Below are 21564 nucleotides of genomic sequence, written 5' to 3' on the forward strand. Positions count from 1 at the left end.
GGCCAGAACTTCCTTTGCAGGAGTACCCAGGTGGTAGCTACCAGGGCTTGACAGTCCAGGGGTGGGGGTAGGTAGGCCAGAGCACAAGCAAGCCTCCCACTGCCCCTGCCCTGTCCTTGGCATTCACAAGGTTTTTCACCCCCCTGTCATCTGATTTGCAAAGCAGAGGAGAGCAAGGATTATCTTATTGGCTTTGCTCTGTTTTGTTTCACAGATGAGGAGCCTGGGCTCAAGGGGGTGAAGGCCTGCTTAGCTGGAAGCAGGGGAGAAAGCCTGTGACTGGTGAGGGCCTGCCTCCTGGCTGCCAGGCACTGTGCTGTGTTTTCTGCTGCCTGCCACCCCCACCCGCAACCCCAGAGACATTTCTCTCTGCTTGGTAAGGGAGGCCCTTAAATCCTTCAGAACTCTGAACCCTTCAGGTCTGAACTTTGCCTTACCCCAGTACACCTGACCCCCCAAAGTCCTTGAAGGCACTCCCCATCGTTTGTTTCTGCTCACACCTTAATAGAGCTCCAGCCACACCCACAGACTGAAAGTTAATTTCCTGCCTATAGCCAGTGATCTTTTTTTTTTTCCTTTGACAATGGTGTTCATGGCCACAGGGCAGACTTTAACTCAGTAAGATCTCATCAGAATCTCCCTTGAACCTCCAAACAGTTGAACAGTCTTTGGCGTAACCGTTATTTTACATGTGTCTGCCTGTAGCCCCTGAACCTGGAGCTTGCTCATTAGGCTAGCCTGGGTGATCAGCGAGCTCTGGGGATCCTTCTGTCACTATCTCCCCAGCGTTAGGATTCCAGGTGTGTGGGTGCTGGGGGTTCAACCCACTCGTGGCAAGTGTTTTACTCTCTGAGCCAGCTTCTCAGCCCATTATGGTTAATAGTCAGCCTAACAGAGTATGGAGGCTCTGGGTACGTCCGTTTCTACAGACATTAAACTGAGGAGGGGAGACCCGCCCTGAATGACATCATCCCCAAAGGCTGAAAAATGTGAGCCTAGGGCCAGCATTCCTCTCTGCTTCCTGACGGCAGACAGCACCTAGCCTTTCCCACCAGGGTGAACCACATCCTCAAGCTGCAAGCTAAAATAAGCCCTTCTTTTCCTAGGTTGTTCTTCTCTGGCACTTCATCATATCAATGTAACTAATTCACCTAGAAAGACAGAGGCACTTTCGGAGGCAGAGGCAGGCAGATCTCTGTGAGTTCGAGACCAGCCTGGTCTGCAAAGTGGAGTCCAGGACAGCCAAGGCTACACAGAGAAACCCTGTCTCAGGGGGTGGGTGGGGGGGACAGAGGTAACAGCTGTAGGGCTGGCAAAATGGGGTGGGCACCACACGAGCTACGAGCAAGTCCTTCTGCACAGGGGGCTGGGCTGAAGTATAGAGGGAGGTTCTGCAGAAGGCACTTGGGCTCCAGAGAAAAGTCTTAAACATCTGTCTCTACCTCGTGACCCAGAATCATCTCAAATGTAGTCCCCGTGGTACTTGCTGTTCTTTCAGGGGCCTTTTTCCCAGTATGTTCATTCACAGTCCTTGATTAAGGGCCAGGGCCAAGCAGCTCAGCCTTGAAGACTCTTGTCCATGCTTAGACAATAAAGTGCTTTCTTTCTTTCCATTTTTATTTTTCGGAGACAGTTTTTCTGTGTAGCCTTGGCTACCCTGGACTCACTCTGTGGACCAGGCTGGCCTCGAAAAGACGAGATAACAGAGATCCTCCTGCCTCTGCCTCCCAGAGTGCTGGGATTACAGGTGTGGCCACCAAGCTCGGAATATGCGTCTTTTCTAAGCACCTGCTGAATACACTGCTCTCTCTCCCAGTGCCCCTCACTGCTGTCACCTAAACACGAGGGCTCCTGCCCTGGCCGCTCTTCTCGCAGACACCCCTCCCTCTGCTGTCATCTCTATGTTCAAAGTTCTCCCCCAGCCCCATCTCTCCAGCCCACAGCATTGATCCGAGCTTCTGACACACAGGAAGTCCACCTGGCTGGCTGCCTCGCCTCCTTCAGAGCAAGACCATACTCGTCACGCAGCCCCGCCTGCTCTCCCTCCCTCCATGCTTCTCTACCTCACAGCCAACAGCTCCCCATCCTCAGCACCCAGTCCCATGCCTCCAAAAGCGACCTAGTAACCCTATTTTTTTTTTTCCTGGGCATCCCAATTGTCAGAGCTCTCAACAGGCTTCTAGTAATCAAAGCCATTATCTGATTCAGCAAAGCCCTGCCTGCCGCAGAGGGAGTGGAATTCTGTCACACCCGCGAAGAAGTTTCTCTTTAATGAATTAATTTGCATAAAAGTGAGGCACTGTCTCACAGATGAGCACGTCTCAGAGTTAAAGATGCCAAATAGATGGGAAAAGAGAGCATGGGCTGGGAAATAGCTCCATTCATCAAATCACAGCCGAACTGTAACCGCTGATTAAAAATTCGTACAGGAAGAGAAAGGCGGGCATGGGGGCACGTGCCTGTCTGTAATCCCAGCACTTGGGAGGTGGAGGCAGGAGGCTAGCTTGGGCTACGGAAGACCCAATCTCAAAATAAAAGTAAATAAACCACCAAGAAAAGAGGAGGATATAAGGTTGTTTGTGAGGAAGGGCATTTGAGCCAGCCTGGGATGGGGGTGGAGAGAAGAGCCACAAAACACAGCAAAAGGCTGGGTGTGGTGGCACACTCCTTCGGTCCCAGCACTCAGGAAGCAGAAGCAGGAGGATCCCTGTGAGTTAGAGGCCAGCCTGGTCTACAGAGTGAGACTCTGTCTCAAAAAACCAAAAACAAAACACCGAACATATCTTATGAAAACCATATCAGACACTGATATGGTGCACACATATAATCCAGGCGCTTGGGGAGACAGAGATTGGAGATTTAAGGTAAATTCAAGGCCAGCCTGGGCTACATAGTGAATCCCAGACCAGCTAGGGCTCCACAGAGAAAACCTGCCTCAAAGCAAACAAAACTACCTCATGAGGGACTGTTTGTTCTACGGGAAGCTGGGGATGGTGGTTCAACTCTAGAGGCTGGGGCAGGAGAAACGCTATAAATTCAAGGTCAGCTAGGGCTATTAGCAAGACCCTATCTAGAAATAAAAATAGCTTTATGGAGTCGATGATGAGCATTGTTTCTTTGTTTATTGTGTGTGTGGGTTTTGTTGCTGTTGCTGTTTTTATTTGTTTGTTTGTTTTTGAGACAGTCTCTCTATGTATCCCTGGCTGGCCAGGAACTCACTATGTACTATGTAGACCAGGCTGGTCTCAATCACAAACATCCATCTGCCTCTGCTTCAGGACTGCTGGGATTAAAGTCGTGCGCCAACACGCCCGGCCGAGTATGTATGAATTTAATAAATGATGCACCACTCACACCCTTTCAGAGTAAGCCACAGGAATGCAGACCCACATTCTGGAACACACCCCTCCAGCCTGGCAAGTGTGCCTTTCCTTTACAAAGGGTTCGGCAGGTCGTATCTGCAAATTCACCTAGGCAAGCAGACCCGCCCCACAGCGAGCTCTTAATCTCCCGCTAAACCCTAAACCACGTGAACTGGAGCTGTGCGTGAGGAAGGAGACGGGAGGAAAGAAGGGCCACAGCTGCATTTTGGAATGACTGAGGAAGGCAGGCAGGCAGGCCAGCATCCAAGCGACCGCCAGCGGGACTCACCTTCTCGTAGTAGCGGATCTCATACTCGGTGCCATTGGTTCCGGGAGCTCCAACAGGAACAGGCTCCCGCCATGACAGGGACACGCTCTGGGGCTCCACGCGGTCTCTGCGGATTTCATCCTCCTCCCAGGGTGCTGAAAGGAAGCAGAGCGGGATGTTCCTTCTGGCTTCACTGCCCACAAGATCTGGGGGAAGGCAGGAGGGGTGGGTGGGGCATGCACTTAGGAGCAGGGTTAGATGTGGGAGTGGCCTGTGGGTAGAGATGGGGATTGTTGAGGGGGCCTGAGGGGCAAAGTCTTTGTGGGACCAGAGGCTTAGGGAAAATATCTGGCCAAGGCCTCTCTCACCTTCATTGCCTAGTGGGAGGGAAAGCCCTGCTTGCCTTCCCTCTACCCAGTTTCCCCCATCCTGCTTGCTTCTACTCCTTCAGCCTCATTCTGTGGTTTGAAGACATAAGAGAGTGTGCAGCCTAGACTGGTTCGTTCACGGTGGCGTGGCTGCAGACAAGCAAGGGTTAGAAGGAAATCACCCCGACCCTATAAAGCACCAATGTGGGAAGCCCACAGCGAATATCACACTCAAGAGTGAAAGACTGGAGCGTGGTGTCGTGGTGTGGACTATAGAAAGGCCGGGATGCCACTCCCTCCGCCGTGGTGCTCAAAGCTCTAGCCAGAGCAACCAGGCAAGAAAAACAAACAAAAGGCGGACCCGATTGGGAAGACACAAAGGCGTCTTTGCTCTCGGAAGACATAATCTTAACATGGAAAACCCTGTGAAAGAGCTCCCGGAGGACTCTCGGAGAACCAACCTCACAACACGAAGAACTGTCTAGGAAGGGCTTGGGATGAGACTGGACACAGTCAAGGGCTTGATCAAGTTCACCAGCCAGGCGGCTGCTGACCAGAAATGTCCTGTGCTGGCAAGAGTCTGTGAAATAGTGCAAAAAGCAGCATCAGGTTCCGGGACTCTGGGGAGATGGGAAAAATAGCTATCAGATAGCAGAGGGCAGAAGGGGAGGCAGCACACACGGGGTCTGCCCTTTGACGTGGGCTTTTGACAAGGGCTTCCGGTCTCACTGGGTATACCTGTCCAGTAGGCCCTGTCTCTGCCCTCTTGAATTCCAGTGATGACTATGGCTATAGAAGGAGCTGAAACTCACAGCTGACAGCTGATGGCCAGTATAGGGGACAGGGAGGGAGAGCCATGTTTTTAATCTCCGTAAAGCCAGTGGGACTGGATGGACCCAAGTGGCTGGAGTGAACCCTGGGCTACGCTACCTACAGAGCAGTACTATCTCCCGTCCTAAAAATAACTTGAAAAACCCTTTAATCTTTTCCCCAGTGCCTGACCCTTTGAAAAAAAAGCAGTGTCTTTGTGAGCTGGACAATAGCAGCCTGTCACTCCACGGCCCAGCTGCTTCTAAGGAGAGTACTCTCCCCTGCCCCCAGCAGCGCCTCGGGCTGAATTCACTCGGACCTGGCATAAAAGTGAAAGAGGCGATGAAGCTCCCCTAGGAGGTGGTAAAGCCCTTTGTAGACCCAGATGGGGGCAGAGACAGGGAGAGGCAAGAAATGTCATGTTTGAACTTTGCTAGTCAAGAGTGTCAGACGGCCAGGGGATCCACAGAAGGACATGGTTCCATTTTGGCTCCTCAGAGAATACACCAGATGAAAGGCTAGTAGAGCCTGAGAATGAAGTCCTGGGAAGATGGCTCAGTGGGTAAAGTGCTTGCCAGACAAGCTTGAGAGTCTGAGTTCAAATCCGCCCCCCTTCCCGAAACCATGTAAAGCCTTTTGATATTAGGAGCGCTCTGGATTCAGCCAGGTGCCGTGGCGCACGCCCGTAATCCCAGCGCTCAGGGAGGCAGAGGCAGGTGGATCTCTATGAGATAGAGGCTGGCCTGGTCTACAGAGGGAGTCCAGGACAGCCAAGGCTACACAGAGAACCTCTGTCTCAAAATACAAATGAGAGAGAGAGAGAGAGAGAGAGAGAGAGAGAGAGAGAGAGAGAGAAGCTCTCCGGACAGTTAGCTTGGCTTACAGGGATATCTTTTCCCAAACAAGGGAGACACTGATGGGTATCCTCTGACCTCTGCCTATGTGTGTGTATACATATATACATATATATGTACATATATGTACACACTCTCAATCATATATGCACACACTCAAAAAATCTGAGACTCAAAGTAAAACCTCAACCTGAGCCCCAGCTGTCCAGCTGGAGGAAGTCTACCAGGGCCCCAGTCAGGCTGGGGAGAGGTTTATCGCCTGTAAAAAGACACCTATGGCTGGGTGTAGTGGCACATATCTTCATTCCCAGCACTCAGGAGGCAGGCGGACCTCTGTGAGTTGAGGCTAGCCTGGTCTACAAAGTGAGTTCCAGGACAGCCAGCCAAGACTACTCAGAAAAACTCTGTTTTGAAAAAAACAAAAACGAAAAAAACCTCAGATGAGAATCCAGGCAGCTGACATGCGATCGCACCTGCAATCCTAGCACCTGAAGCAGGAGGACGGCTGTGAGCTCAAGACTAGCTGCTAAAGAGTGTGGCCTTATTCTCTTTTTCTAAAGGGGTGTGTGGCTTACTTCACCCACATGAGGTGTCTCTCAGCTGCCTGTGATCAGTTCCAGGTAGTTTGTGGTCTACCAGGCACAAAACATGGCACACAAACACACATGCGGGCAAAACATCCATAAACAGAAAATAATGAAAAAAAGGACCCTGCACATATCTATAACAAATACATTAAGAGGGTTTTATAGAAATAGTCATAAGTATAAAAATGTGGCAATGTATACTTTTTTTTTTTTGAGACAGAGTTTCTCTATGTAGCCCTGGTTGTCCTGGAACTTCCTGTGTAGACCAAGCTGGTCTCAAATTAAAAGATTCTGATCGTCTCTGCCTCTCAAGTCACCGCTGAAGGAATGCACTACCACGCCTGGCCATACTTTTATTCTTTTTTTAAGATTTATTTATTATGTATACAATATTTTGTTTGCATGTATGCCCTTACACCAGAAGAGGGCACCAGATCTCATTATAGATGGTTGTGAGTCACCATGTGGGTTGCTGGGAACTGAACTCAGGACCTACTAGAAGAGCAGCCAGTGCTCTTAACCTCTGAGCCATCTCTCCAGCCCCAATACTTCTACTCTTTAAGACAGACAAAGTCTCATCTGGCCTAGACTGAGCTCATACTCACTATGTGGCTGAGAATGAACTTGAACCCCTGGTACCCCTGCCTCTATTTTCCAAGTGCTGGGATTACTGGCATGCCTTCCTTTGTTTCACTTCTTCCTTCTTCAGTTCTGGTGATCAAACCCAGTGCCTCAAGCGTGCTAGGCAAATCCTGCGACCATTGAGCTGCATTTCCAGGCCTTGAATTGTTCAAAATGTGAACTCAACAGCAAGGGTTAAGTCTCAAAAGAGACAATAAAGGACAGAAGCCATCCCAGAAACCCAGGTAGATTGGGAAATATCTCTCCAAAGTCCTAAGAAAGGGATTAAGAGCTAAAAACGATAAAGGAAGTGACAAGATGTGAGGATCAGAAAATGGATGTACAACCTAAGGCTTAGAGATCGGTTTAAGAGATACAGTGGGAGCTCCACTCAAAGCAGCTGCCAAAGAAAAACTTTCCCGGGGATGAGAAAAGAAAGTGGGCATCAAAGGGCCCACTGCGCCCCAGCCAGACTGGGGGAAAAGAAAGCCATATCGGCTGCGTTTTCATTTCCATCGGCAGGCTAAGCAATCATTCAAACACCCCCGTGTGCGGGCATCTTCACACCCAAGGCCCTTAGGGAAGAATGAAAATCACCCCAAGCCTCGCTGGAAACCCAGCAGACAGGGTAGGGTCACGGAAGACGGGGGACGAGGGTCATACGCCAATCAAGACAGGAAAGGCTCAGCCGCCGCAGCACGCGGTTATCCATCTTGCAAAGGGCACCCGAGGGATCACTTGAAAGTGTGCACCCGAGGAGAGACAAATCAGAAGTAAATGTCAAGGACTTGGAGGGTGTGGTATCAAAGGTGTGGTGGTTTTTTGTTTTTGTTTTTGTTTTTCATCCCACTCGAGACTCAGAAATGGGGAGCGCCACATCTCCGTTCGCCTGCGTTCTGACCCTGTCTGCATCCCTGCTTCTTCAAAGGGATGGGGGAAGAGGACATTCCGTCTCCACCTTGGGGGTTGGGGGGGTGGGGGAGGGGGGTGCGGTCACTTTGGTTCCTGAACGCCCTGAGGTGCATGCGGGGAACTGCGGCCTGGGGGTGAGGGGCGGGTCTCCGGCGGGGCGCGCGGCCTTACCCCCGGGTCCGGTGGACACTGTGACCTGCGCGTAGGTGGCCCCCGCTGCGGCCGCCGGGCCCGAGACGCCGTTGAGCGCGGCCACGCGCACGGTGTAGCGCGCGCCCGGCCGCAGGTGCAGCAGCGTGGCGGCGCGTTCCCGCAGCCCGGCCTGGCGCGGGACGAAGGCCACGCGTGGCCCGCAGGGTTGGCACGCGCCCGCCGGGCCGTCGCGGCCGCAGCGCAGGCACAGCAGCGAATAGGTGACGTCGGAGCGGCCGCCGGAGTCCGCAGGCGGCAGCCAGCGCAGCCGCAGCGCCAGTGGGGAGCGGCTCAGGCTATACTGCAGGTCCCGCGGCGCCGAGGGCGGCCCTGCGACAGGGGGGCGGCGCTGAGTGGGGCCAGGCGGGGACGCTGGAGCGCGGGGCATGGGGGCGCGGACACCCGGCATGGGGAGCGGTACGGAAGCCATCAGCCATTCATGGGGAAGTGGGGAGCAGCGCGGGGGACCGAGATGAGGGCATAGGGACCATTGAGGGGACCGGGATGGGGAGATGGTCACAGCCAGCCTCAGGAAGAGACAGGGGAGTAGGGAGGGTACTCCCCAGAAGGCCCACCCACAGAGAATTCTGACCTCCATCTGCACTCTTCTAGGTCCCTCCAGTCCCAGGCCCGGATTCCCAGACCGACCTCAGGCTTCTCTCTTTACCCTGTCAGTCCAATTCACAACCCCTGTCCCCTCCCACCCCCATCTCAGTAGCACGCGGGGGGATGGTGTCCTCCTTCCCTCGGCCAGCCAGGAGGGCACTCACGGGTGCAGGAAGCTGAGGGCGGGTCGGTGGGCGAGCGAGCGTAGGTGTCCTGGCACACGCAGAATATAGAAGCATTCTCCAGGGCCAAGCTGTGCTCCGGGCACGGTGAGCAGAGGGGCCGCCTTGGGGACACCTTGTAAAACCCTGGGGGACAGGCTGTAGGAAGGGGCTGGTGAGAAGTCACCTCCCTGAAGGTGCCCTACCCTGTATTCTTGCTTTTCCTGGACTAGGGTAGGGGAAGTGGGGTGCCTGGCCATGACAGACGCTGTGTGTGCAGGCGGGAGATTATGACTGAGTTCACTCCTGTTAATACCTTTGACTTCAGTCTCTGTGGCTAAAAAGAGGAAAGTGAGGCTGGGAGAGGTTAAGCTGCCTAGTGGCCCACAGTTGGTGGGATTCCCACCGAAGCCTGCCTCTTTCAAAGCCCTGGCGACGCTGCCCTAAGGTCAAAGATCTTGGTGTGAACAAGAGAAAAGAAGGATGGGGCCTCTAAGGGCTGGGCCCTGATACTCAGAGACAGACACACAATCCCACTTACATAGACAAACAGAGAGCTAGGCAGGCAAGTGTCAGACAAACAGAGACAGAGAGGCAGGACTCCAGTTTGGAAGCAGAGCTGGGCAGGTGGAGGGGCGGAGCTGGCAGTCTTCCAAAGGCTTCCTAGATTAGTCCTGGTCTGCACATGTATTCAGGAGCCTTGCTGCCCTCATCTGCGCTCACACAACCCTGAGCACAGCTCCTAGGAGCAGACAGGAGCCCGGCTAGGCGGGGGGGGTGTGTTGGGAGGGTCAGTTCGTAGCTGAGCTGAGTCTGCGTCACTCACTCGCTCTCTCTGCTCGCTGTGCGGCCATGGGCTTGTTGGGTAATCTTTCTGAACCTCTTGTAGAACACCTGCCTCAGCAGGCCCTCCGGAGGGAGGTCTGACTGAGATAAAACGCTGATAGGACTGTATGGACGCTCGCACAGTGATGGTAGGAACTACCGTTTCTCCCTCTCAGGCCGGAAGAGGAATCAGAGAAACGCTTTATCGACGGACAGACTGATTGAAACAGGATCCCATGCAACCTGGGCTCAAGCTAACCATGTAGCTGAAGGTATCCTTGAATTTTTGTTCTCCCTGTGCCTCTCCTGAATGCTGGGATTACAGGCGTGAGGTGGAGGTGCCTTGCTCAGAGGGAGGGAGGGTTTGCTGTTCTAGCTGTGGTCTTCGTGGTCCCATCACAGGCATTTTGCGGTCCTCCCTACTCTGAGAGGCACTGTCTAGAAAAGTGGCATGTTGAAGGACAGACCCAGAAAAGGACTCCCTAGCAGCCAATACCTTCCTCTCTTCAATGTCAAAGTCAGAAACTCAGAGGTCACCTAGTTCAACAACCACTGGTCTGGCACTGCAGAGATGTTGTTCCACCAGCTTTGCACGTATGCCTCACGATGCCCCCCTTCTCAGGCTGCCTGTGCCACCAGATAGAAAACAGAATGAATGTAGGAGCAGCCCAAGTTGGGTGCTCTGTGTAGAGTCAACTCTGTTACTACATGGGGGCGGGGAGGGGAGTCCCAGTAATCTGTACAGGCTCAGCCAGCAGGCAGGCCCATAGGAGAGTTGGTAATAGGTTACCAGCCCCAATGTGCCCCCTAAAGGGAAGCCAAATGTCGTTGATTCTTATGGTTGTTAGAACAGGACCGAGAACCCAAGTCACTAAAGAGTGGGTCCCTGGGTTGGTGCATGCCTTCTGATCCCAGCACTCAGGAGGTAGAGGTAGGCAGAGGTAGGTAGGTTTGAGGGCAACCTTGTCTACAGAGTGAGTTCTGGGACCTCCAGGGCTACACAGAGAACCCTGTCTCAAAAAACAAAACAAAACAACAACAAAAAAGCAAAACAAAAACACCCAAAAACCATAATAATAATAATAATAATAATAATAATAATAATAATAATAATAAAATGGAGTGAAGAGATCTTAGCTTTGTCTTCTCCTCTGGCTTTGAGAAAGTGTTCATTTAGCCTCAAGAGTTCCCTGGATTGCCTGAAGGCACCCATGCAAACCTAACCACTTCCATTTCTGTCCTACCCTTCTATAGCAGCCCCCACCAGGCCTACCCTGAGCACTGCAGAGAGCTCCTGGCTCCTGACCCATGATGTCTCACACCCACTTCCTCCCGGCAGCTGAGTTGTGTATCTCTCCAAAGTCCAGTTCCAACAGCACCTCTTTTGGGAAGTTTGCCCTGGATTTCCCCCCACTCTTCCACTGCCCTGGGAGGAAGTGATGCCATTATAAACGACTTTCATCTGGTCTCAGCCACGGAGAGGGAGCATGGCACAAACCATAGATCTCTGGTCTCTAAGCATCCACAATTTTATCATCTGCTGTGAGCCAGGTGTTTTTCCAAGCTCTGAAAACACACCACGAAGTAGACAAACATCTGACCCCCCTACCCCGTCACAGCCGCCTCCGCACCTGGCAGAGCATGGAGAGAGGGCGAGAGTTAGTACTTCCTCCAACATCTGGCTATGGAGACCAAGAACACCTCCATCTGACCCACATATCCTCTCCTGCAGTCTAAGTGGGGACAAGCCACCCTCCGTTTGAGGACAGCTAGCCATCTCCACTCTGGACCCCCGCCTTTCACCCCTCCTCAATGTCAACATTCCATCTGTCATCTCCCTTACTGGTCTTTTGCAGTCCTCCCTCTCTGCTGCCTCTTTCCAGTGATGTCACTAGCGGGTGGAGCGAAAAAGCAATCCATTTCCATGCAGGCATAAGGGCTCTGGCTATAGACTATTTTAAAACAATCCTAAAACTGACTAAAAGTTGTCCTGCTTTTTATTAGCAACATGCGTCAGCACTTTTAACCCACGTCGGTAATAAAACACTCCTTTCTCTTCAACAGATCAGTCCGCAAACACACTCGGCATGCCACAGGCTCTCTTTCCAAGTGTATAAACAGGCTTCTAGAGTCCTGGTGGAGGGCGGGGCCCTGGAGAGATGGCTCAAGAGGAGAGCACAGTGTAGGAGCACTGGCCCTTCTTCCAAAGGTCCTGAGTTCCACTCCCAACAACCACATGGTGGCTCACAACCATCTCTAATGAGATCTGGTACTTTTGCCTGCTACTGAGCCCCCATCCCATCCCGTCTTCACCACTCAAGGATGACTGCCAACATTTCAGACCACAGCTCACAGTCTGCCTCCTGGACTATGGTGTCCACCTTCTTCCGTCTGTCCCACAGCGTTCCCCATTTCCTTTTTCCACTCTTGCAGCTTGACTGGCCTTCTGAAAATATAAATCTGAACATGTTGACTTTCCTCCTCATTAGCCTGAAGCATCAATTTTTTATTTCATCATTCTCTCATGGCCCTGCCCCTCTTCTGGCTCGTCACTTCTCACACTCCTACGTGCCCTCTGCAGCAACCACACTGGATTACTTATTTAGTACCAACCACTATGTTCCCTTTTGTCACAATGCCTCTGCAGAATGTTCTCAGCCACCAGGAAGAAAAACCTCCCTTTTTTTGGGAAAACTCTCCCCATCCTTAGAACTGGGATCTCTGTGCATATGACTCACACCCAAGCCTAACTGTCAGCTTGACATCTAGGAGAGAGAGAGAGAGAGAGAGCTGCTTCTGGGCACAGCTGTAAGGGATTGTTTAGATTAAGGTTAGCCTCTGGGAACGGCTGTGAGGGATTGTCTTGACTGGATCAATTGAAGTAGAAAAACTCATCTTTTTGTTTTTGTGACAGGGTCTGTTTACATAGCCCTGGCTGTCCTGGAGCTCACTGTGCAGAGCAGGCTGGCACTGAGCTCACAGAGATCTGCTTGCCTCTGCCTCTTGCATGCTGGGATTACAAGAGCCATTCCTGAGCAGGAGTCCTGGACTTTATAGGGTAGAGAGAGCCCGAGGAGCACTGGAAGGCATGCCTTGATTCATTGCTCTCTGCTTTCGACTTGGTCTATAATAACGTGACCAGTTCCCCAGGCCTCTGTGGCTTCCTCACCGCAGGAGATGGTAATGTGGAATTATATGCCAGATAAATCCTTTCTCCCTTCAGCTGTTTTTGTCAGGCTATTTTATCACAGCAGCAGAAAGGAAACTAAGACACATGGTCACCCAGTTCATTTCTGCTGACCACCTACCACATCCCCCAGCCTGCAATGGCCCCCGGGGCTGCTGAGATTAATGCCTGAGCTCAGAAACACAGCTGTGTACACACGTATTTCAGTAGACTACAATAATACAGGCATAAAGGACTCAAGGAGAACTGGATGCTTGGGACAGCTCAGAAAGATTCTTGCTTGTGAGCTTCATATTAACCACAGTTTCTCAGGGAATAAAAGGTTGCATTCATCACATGATAAGAACCGGACAATACATCTCATATCCTCAGCTCCTCTGAAAGGATGGTTGAGTAAGTAGGAAAACAAGGGTCCTGGTTAGCTTTAACTGTCAGCTGGGGGATTTCTCAGATCAGATTGGCCTATGGGATGTCTGAGGGGGTTGTCTTGATGTAGGAGGACCCTGTCCACTGTGGGAGGCACCATTCCCTGGTCAGGTGGTCCTGAGCTGCATAAAAAGCTAAGCATTTCAGCCAGGAAGCAGTCTTCCTCCACGGATTTTGCTTTGAGTTCCTTCCCTGACTTTCCTAAATGATGAGCTGTGATCTGTAAGCTGAAACAAACCCCTTCGTCCCTTGTTTTGTTTTTATCAATGTTTTTTATCATAGGTGAAATGACAACACCAAGCTTAGCCACTTCCTCTGTTCCCTATCACTCTGCAGCCATGTTATAGCACATAACACTTTCTTATGACTTAAAAAAAATAAATAATTCTTTGCTCCTTTCTAAATAGACGTAAGCTTTTCAAGAGCCGGGGCAGTGGCTGGTTTGTTTCTATTGCCCTGATACCCAGAAAAAGACCTGGATTAGAAAGTGCATGCATCAGGGGCTGGAGAGATGGCTCAGAGATTAAGAACACTTCTGTTCTTCCAAAGGTCCTGAGTTCAATTCCCAGCAACCACCTAGTGAGATCTGGTGCCCTCTTCTGGTGCGAAGACGCACATGCAGGCAGAATGTTGTATAAACAGTAAATAATAAAAATTTAAAGAAGTGCATGCGTCCTTTGGTAACGAGATGGTTCAGTGGGTAAGCGCAACTGCTGTCTAGTTTGACCACTTGAGTTCAATAGCAGAACCCACGGTAGAAGGACAGAGCTGATTCCTATGGGCTAGCCTCTGACTTCCACTTGCCTTCTATAGCATGCACATTCTCTCTCTCTCTCTCTCTCTCTCTCTCTCTCTCTCTCTCTCTCTGTCTTTGTCTCTCTCTCCCCTCTCTCTGACACACCACACAGAGATAACACACTCCTTTGAGTCTTCTGACGGAATGCACACTCTTGGTCCCACTCCACCTCGTGGCTTCAAAGCCACGAACCCAGGGACCCAGCAAACATCCCAGTGACACAGAGGCTGTCCTTCAGAAAGCTGAGTGGGATCCTGGGAACCACGTCGTGCAAGCTGCCACTCTCAGGCTCTGAGATGTCCCCTGCCTTCAGCCTCACTTGAATGTGGTCAAGGGCGAAGTCCCTGAAACACTAGCCTGAGGGTTGGTCTGCCATGGAGCACTAGGTACCCAGAGCCGGGCAAACCTGGATTCCTATCTTAACTGCCCATTTCCTGCGGGCACTCATCCCTTTGGTAATGGGAACCTATCATTGCCTGAAATACAGGTCTCTGCATTTTTGTTTTTGTTCGTTTGGTTTGGTTTGGCTAAGAGAGCAACTCACTATGTACAGCCCAGGCTGACCTCGAAGTCACAATCTTCCTGGCTCAGCACGTGGTGGCTGGTTTTACAGGCCTATGACACTACCCCTGGCTCCTGCTGTGTCCTTACGTGGGATCAGATTCACCTCTTCCAGTCTGTCTTGGCTAGGTCCACTAGAAGCTGCACGAAAGGCCCCGGCTCCCATCTCCTCCCACGGCCTCTCCACTTCCACTCCTGCCTCTTCGTCTAGAGCGCAGTGTCCTGCCACCCGCCTGCGGCGACCCCATCCCATCCCATCCCTCCAGGTGCCCCGGGTACCTTCGCAGAGGTCACCACGTTCCTGGAAGCCGGCACTACAACTGCAGCGCCCCACGGGCACCAGCCACTCGCCATCCGCGCCGCAGTGCATGCGGGGAGGGCTGCCGGGCTCCCCCTCCGAGTGGGCCACGCACGTTCCGGCCACTTCCACCAGCGTGGAGAAGGCGCTCTCCGCTGCGGTGGCGGGGAAGGCGGCCAGGCCCCGCACCGTGGCCCCGCACTGCTTGTAGTAGACGCGCACAGAGACCAGCGCCACGCATGCGCCCACGTCCTGGAAGGCCAGGTGGAAGCCTGGCCGGCTGAGGGGGCCGATCTCACGCACCTCCGTGTTCAGCTTCATCTTGCGCTCCCCGAGGTCGCCCTGCGTGAAGCTCTCGTCAGCCGCGATGGTGTCAATCTTGCGGGGCCGGTTACCTCCCAGGCGGGGACGCCCCCGGCCCAGGTCGGCCTCGGTTTCTAGGTAGTAAGCGTTGAAGGTCTCTTTGCAGGTCCCCGCGGCGCCGGGGATGCTGCTGCAGTCGCGGAGCGTGAACTGCAGCTCCACGAAGATGCGCTGCCCACGGCCGCGGCTGATCCAGCCCGTCTGCAGCCAGTTGTCCTGGTTGGGCTCCAGCACGTTGCACACTTGGTACGTGCGGATGGGACGGTCGTGTTCGTCCACGCCGCTAATCTCCTCCCACTGAGGCAACAGTACAGAAACGGACACCTCAGAGCCTGGAGCTTAAGCACTGGGCCTTGCCCACCTTTTCCCCTTCCCCTGCCTTCCAGCCCCCTGCCATATAAGCCCCCAAAATGACAATATAATGGGCGAGGAGACACTTCGGAAATGAACAATTCCGATCCGTTTTTTTCTTACTTGCCGGTACCGGGGATTGAACCTAGGTCTTTGGGCTTGCTGAACAAGCACTTTATGGCAGATCTTTTTTTTTTTTTTTTCTTTTGACATTGCATCATCTAAGTTGTCCAAATTGGCTTTGAATGAACTCTTTGGTCATTCAGGCTGAATTTATATTCCTCCTAACTCAAACTTTTGAGTAGTTGGGCTTACAGGCCTGTGCCAGGAGGCCGGTTCTAATCTTTTTCCTTTTCTCTGTTGTTTTAAGAAAGGGTCTCACTCTGTAGCCTAGCCTGGCCGTGACCTCTCAGGCTGACCTCAAACTCACAGCAATTTTCCTCCCTCAGCCTCCAGGGTCCCAGGCTTGCAGGCATGAGCCTTCACACCTGGCTTCCTCTTTTCCTTGTAAACTTTGTGGCATTTCTTGGATTTGCATGTTGTCCTTGAGCAGGGGCCACCCTGATCTTCCCCGTATCATCCTAATTTAAACATGTGTGCTGAGACACAAGACCGATATTTATTTTTGCGGAGGAGGAAGATGTGGTTGCAGAGGGAGAGCCCTTTGAATAGACGGGCAGAGCGAGTTAACGACAGAGCTGGGGATGGTACCTAGCATCCACTCAACTCTTGGCCCAGTGACCTTTCCACCCCACCCCACCCCACTTTGTCAATAACCGACAGCTACTTGGAGGTCTACCGTGTGTGAGGTAATGGCCCACTCACATTTTTGTCCCTGGACACAGCCAGTTCTCTCGTTGATTTACTTGACTGACTAACTGAAGACTTGGTATTTCCCAGTAAGGCCACCCTGGCTTGACCCCGGGGTTCTGGAGGACCCTGCTCTGTGCTGCATCTTTAAAACTTCTTTCACAAGGGATGGAGGGATGACTCAGAGGTTAAGAGAACTGGTTGCTCTTCCAAAGCTCCTGAGTTCGATTCCCAGCAACCACATGATGACTCACAACCACCTATAATGAGGCAGAACACTGTATACATGATAAATAGATAGATAGATAGATAGATAGATAGATAGAAAGATCTTTTTAAATAATTCTTTCACAGGGCGCCTGAGATGCCTCAGTAGGAAAAGGCACTTGCCACCAAGCCTGACCTGAGCCCGATCCCCAGGACCCACATAGTGGGTGAAGAAAACAGATTCCCACAGGTGGTCCCAACCTCCACCTACGCACCGTGGCACCAACACTTATACGCACATACATAGACACAGTAAAGAAATTAAAGCGTAAGTGAGTTATTAAAAATGTTAGAATGCTCACAGTTTCATTCTGTGTAATGTACTTTGCTCACATCTCCCTATCATTCTCTCTTCTGCCCTTCTCCCTAGCGCCAAGACACTTCTCCCCAGCAAGTCCCCTCCTACGCTCGTGTCTGTGTGTGCGGCCCCCTGATCTAAGGTGTGGGTGGGCGGGGAGACTGTGGGGTACATTTGGTCCTAGGTGAGCGCAGGGTGTAAAGAGGCCGAGTCTCGGCCTCCTAGAGGGTCCTTGAGGGTGGGGGGCAGTTTAACACTTACCCCGTTACTTGGCAGTGTAGTCCAACCCAGCTCAGCCTGGGAGGCTTTGGAGTCCAGGAGGACCACTGAGAAGAGGGAAGAACACAGACGTCAGAAAGCCACACTGTCACGTTAGGAGGCTGGGCTCCATTGCTGGACTCACCCAGATAGCTACGGGAGGGGATAGGAAACAAAGCAAAACTCCAGAGGATCTGAGTGGCTCAGGTCCAGAGAGGGCCAGCCACAGTGATGAACGAAGGCACCTGTATTCACTCCCTGAGGCCTGGGACAAGTGCCACCAACCATAGTGGCTATGGCCTCTCCTCCACCTTCAGTGCCTGATTTCAGCCTCTGCTTCTATGGCCATGTTGCCTTCTCCTCTGGCTCTGAGTCTTGTTGCCCTCAGGGGAGGATTATTACAGTTGCCCTGGAACCCTTTATGCAATTCAGATTCATCTCTTTATATCAAAATACCCAGCCACACTGCACTCCCCCCCCCCCCATCTTAAGTTAACATTAACAAATTCTGGAAATTAGGAAATGGCTTTCTTCCTTCCTTCTTTCCTTCCTTCCTTCCTTTCTTCCTTTCTTTCTTCCTTCCTTCCTTCCTTCTTGAATTGAATGTCATTACCAGCCTTCCACCAAGTCCATGGCAAATAACTCTAAGGTCAGTTTTCACATTAGGGATGGAAGCCAGTGACCCTGTCCACCCTCCTCACATTCCCCAAATTATATTAACTGTCAGCTAGCTGGAGGAAGTTAGTGGATCTGGGAATTCTTGGGTGCACCCCAGATCCATTCAGATCTGAGGTCAGTGTACCAGACACGAAGGGGACCAAAGCCTTTTCATTTGCCTCGAAGGGCCTCTGGTGAAAACAGGTGGCAAGGCTACTCAGCAACAAGAACCATCAGAATTCTTTGCTTCTCTACTGCCTTTGAAAGAAGGCCATGGGTCTCTACACACATAACCCATGACTCTCTTCACTCCTTCCCTACCAGAAAGGCTTGGAGTCACTTTATTCCCTCAGGATGTGACAGATCAGCAGCCTATATCCTTTTGTCAGCTGGGCTCAGAGAAGCCTGGGTCTGGAAAGCAGAGCCTTCAGCTGAGAGACAGGAAGCCAGGCCATCCCCAAATCTCAGAAAATTACTTCCCTGGAGTGGTAAGGAAAGGGAGAGAGTCTCCAAGAGGGACTGACTCTAGAGGCAGCCGAGACGGTGGGCAGGGCCTCGGACAGTGCGCTGGGTTTTCCGTCACCGACCGTGCTTGGGAATTGCATACTGGAAGACAGATGCCATCCCGCGCCAGGACAGACCCTGCGGGCAGAGTCTGCTCCAGCATCTTGGGGTTCTGCACCTGGTTGTCACGCCTCTGGATTCAACTGAGCATGCAGCTCCAAGAGGACTGTGAGCAGAGGCGAGACTCCCGGAGCTAACGTCGCCAACAGCCCCAGATCCTCCGCAACGCGGACCGCGCGCGGCGGACTCGATCCCGATTCAGCACTGCGGACAGCTCCACGGGCAGCACTTCGGGCAGCGCCCGGACTCTGCCCCCGCGGTTAGCACCCAGCCTCCCGCCGCCCACCCCGCGATCTCCCCAGGCCCCCGCTATTGGTCTCCATCCCACCTCATGCTCGGGTCTGGCCGCATCCCCTCGGCTTCTCTGCTCCCTTCGTCTCCCCGCCCCCACGTCTCCCATCCCCAGTCCCTCAGCCTGTTCGTCTCACCGGCCCCTGAACTGCTGCCTCGGACTCAGCCTCTTTCTTCCCCAGCCTCCTAGGTCTCCAGACCTAAGCTCCTCGGTACCCATCTCTTCTCTATCGCTTAGGCAACCTCCCCCTTTCTCTACTTCTTTCCCGCCCTGCTGCCCGCTTGCTTCAAGCCTCTCCATCGAGTCCCCTAGCCCTCCAACTCCCTATTTTTTTTTTTTTTTTGGCATCTCAGGATCCCAGACACAACCCACCTTACCTTCCTCGGCGGTCCCGGGCCGCCCAGGTCCCAGAAGCAGAGCAAGGCAGAGTGGCATCAGGCAGACGAACAGGCGCAGCGGGTGTGGACCGGGGCCAGGCTCCATCGTCCAGAGACGGAGCTGTCAGTGCGGCGGCGACTCCAGCCTCGCCAGCCCAGCACCGCTGAGCAGTGCCCCCAGACCCCAGAGCCGACCGAGGGCGGAGTCTCGCCGGTCACCATCATCCATGGGGACCAATCGCCAGGCGTCGCCGCGGGAGGTCCGCCAATCCCCGGCAGCAGAGAATAAGGAGGTGGGGTTTCACAGGCCAGGGGCGGAACGCCCAGCTGGAGGGGGGAACCAAGGGGTCCCGCAGAGCTCCAAACCGTGGGGGTAGGGCGGCCCTGAGCGCTTGCGGGGCTGCTGGACAGCGAGACAAGCTGGCGTCGATGGACCAGAGACCCTTAAACCTTAGCTCTCGGCGTCCCGGGAAGTAGGCGCTGTGGGCGTGGCTTACGGAGGGGCGGTCCGCGGGGAAGCGGTGACACTTGCAGCCTCTTAGCTAGCCACCGGAGCACCCAGGACTTGCAGGGGGTTTCCGAGCCTGACATCCTGACCTCAAGCTCTGGGGAGCTGAGGTGTCTCCCGGCCCCTGGCTACTTCCTGCGTCTGCGGATCCCGGTGTTTCATGGTTCGATCCCTCCTCCCCCACCCCCACCCCCCAGCCCTCATCACTCATCACACACACACACACAAACACACACACACACGCAGTGGTCGGTCCCCAGGAGCTGCTTGGGAAAAGGGTCAAGTCGGAGACAGGGTCCCACCCTCCCAGCACCGCTTCCGAGGCTGGGAAACCATGTGGACGCTGAGATGGGGGCAGTGGCAAATTCTGCACGAACAATCAGCTTCCCAGCATCTTGCTGCTGTTGTGTCCAGACGCACGAGCAGCATACCCCCACCATCTCTGTCTACAGTCCGTTCAGGCTGGGGTTCCCCTCCGGGCACCCCGCTCTCCCCACCCCAGGAGGAGAATGACGAGAAATGCAGCACCGGGAATCTGAGGTTCCTGTGAAAGAGGCGGAGCAGTCCTCGAAGAGTTCGGCCGGAGCTGGAGAAGCCGCAAGGAAACGTGGGACGCGACCTCTATTTAATGAAGGTCACTTGTGTGGATGCTGGCGGTTTAACCGTTCGGTGAGGTGGCGAGGGCTGGGGACCCTCCAGAACGCAGGGAGCAGCTGAGCTTCACCCTCTGAGCGGAACTTGAGGGGAGAAAGCCCCACCCACCTGGTGGCTTTCCACCGGGGCCGAAGCCCCTTTCTCTTTAGGGGTCACAGCAGCCGGGGAAGCCCGGAGTGTGAGCGCGAGCCACACAGGCGCTTGGCTGTGGGCTCTGTGTGTCTGTGCATTTTGCTGAGATGTGTCCTCCTCGCCCCTCCCGCTAACACTCCCCGGGGACCGCGCTCGGTGCTAAGGACACCTCGGTGAGCCATGGGTCTCTGCCCCGTCCCATGCTTCTGGGCACCGAATGTAAAGGCAATTATTCATGGTATCGTGGAGCACTAGCCATTCACAAGCTGCTCTCACGTGCTATCTCTGTCTGTGTCTCTGTCTCTCTGTGTGTGTGCGCGCGCGCGCACGCGTGTGCAAAGGAACTTGCTTACTACAGATACAGTTGCTGGACAGTGGGTGGGTGGGGATTGGTTTCCTTCGCTTCTGGGAAGAAAAGGTCATCAGGAAGGGCTGGGGTGAGACGCTGTGGGAGACTGAAGCCCGCTGAGGAAGCAAGAGGAGGTGTGGCCTCCGTCTGGTTCCCAGAGACAGGCTGCATCCCTGAAATAAGACCTACCTGAAGAAAGGCTCCTGTCTCCCCCCCACCTTCCTCCCATCTTCATTCTCCTCACGCTCCGTTGCCCCTCCCCCTCCCCCCAGCGCTGGGAGATGGTATTTTTAGAAGCTGCCTAGAGACCCAGGACTCCTTTCATTTCAAAATGAGACCTCACTCCTCACCCCCTCACCCCCCTTTAAAGCCAGGTCCTACCCCCTTGGCAGTCGGTAAGGAATCAGACGGGACTTCTTACATGGGCTCCAGAGACCTCAGCCCAAAGCTTTTGACCCTGGGTACAAACACAAAAACGCTAGCTCCCCCTGAGCCACGGGGGGCGGGGGGGGTGAGGAAGATCTTTCAGGAGCCAAACAGATGGATGATACGAACTGGATATGCTACACAGGATGCTCACAAGACGCTCCTGACTGTGGGGAGACTCCGTTGCATGCACCGGGGAGAAGTTGTCAGAAACCCTAGGAATGGGGGGGGAGCAAGAAGAGTGAACTAATCCTCGTTCTTCCTGTGAGCAATTCATTTAAACATAATAAAATCGGAGCAGAAAGGCCCTCATGTTTGCAGACATGTGCAAATCAGCCGGATCCAAGGGAGACCCTCCCTCTTC

At 53.4% G+C, this 21564-nt stretch overlaps 1 protein-coding gene, 1 long non-coding RNA gene and 1 pseudogene across 4 annotated transcripts in view; 1 reads left to right on the top strand and 2 right to left on the bottom strand.

The window, feature by feature from the left end:
* Positions 1-19804, bottom strand: part of Epha10 (EPH receptor A10) — a 34522-nt gene extending 14718 nt beyond the window's left edge. For 2 of the 3 annotated variants that reach the window (XM_021626995.2, XM_060379570.1), the window contains exons 1-6: positions 19132-19804; positions 17185-17249; positions 14816-15494; positions 8745-8900; positions 7954-8304; positions 3652-3785 (exon numbers count right to left, since the gene is read on the bottom strand). In XM_021626995.2, coding sequence (XP_021482670.1) covers positions 3652-3785; positions 7954-8304; positions 8745-8900; positions 14816-15494; positions 17185-17249; positions 19132-19237 — 1491 coding nt within the window. In that variant the 5' untranslated portion in view covers positions 19238-19804. The remainder of the gene's footprint in view (positions 1-3651; positions 3786-7953; positions 8305-8744; positions 8901-14815; positions 15495-17184; positions 17250-19131) is intronic. The other variant, XM_060379571.1, reaches the window with a different exon arrangement.
* Positions 8254-11612, top strand: LOC132653005 (uncharacterized). The gene is made up of 3 exons (XR_009590611.1): positions 8254-8391; positions 9743-9838; positions 10821-11612. It is a non-coding gene; the product is annotated as an uncharacterized LOC132653005 (long non-coding RNA).
* LOC132653278 (U6 spliceosomal RNA) lies at positions 16057-16156 on the bottom strand (annotated as a pseudogene).
* Positions 19805-21564: the final 1760 nt, after the last annotated feature.

Source organism: Meriones unguiculatus, chromosome 3 (genome assembly GCF_030254825.1).
Source record: "Meriones unguiculatus strain TT.TT164.6M chromosome 3, Bangor_MerUng_6.1, whole genome shotgun sequence".
In the NCBI taxonomy this organism is placed as follows: domain Eukaryota; kingdom Metazoa; phylum Chordata; class Mammalia; order Rodentia; family Muridae; genus Meriones; species Meriones unguiculatus.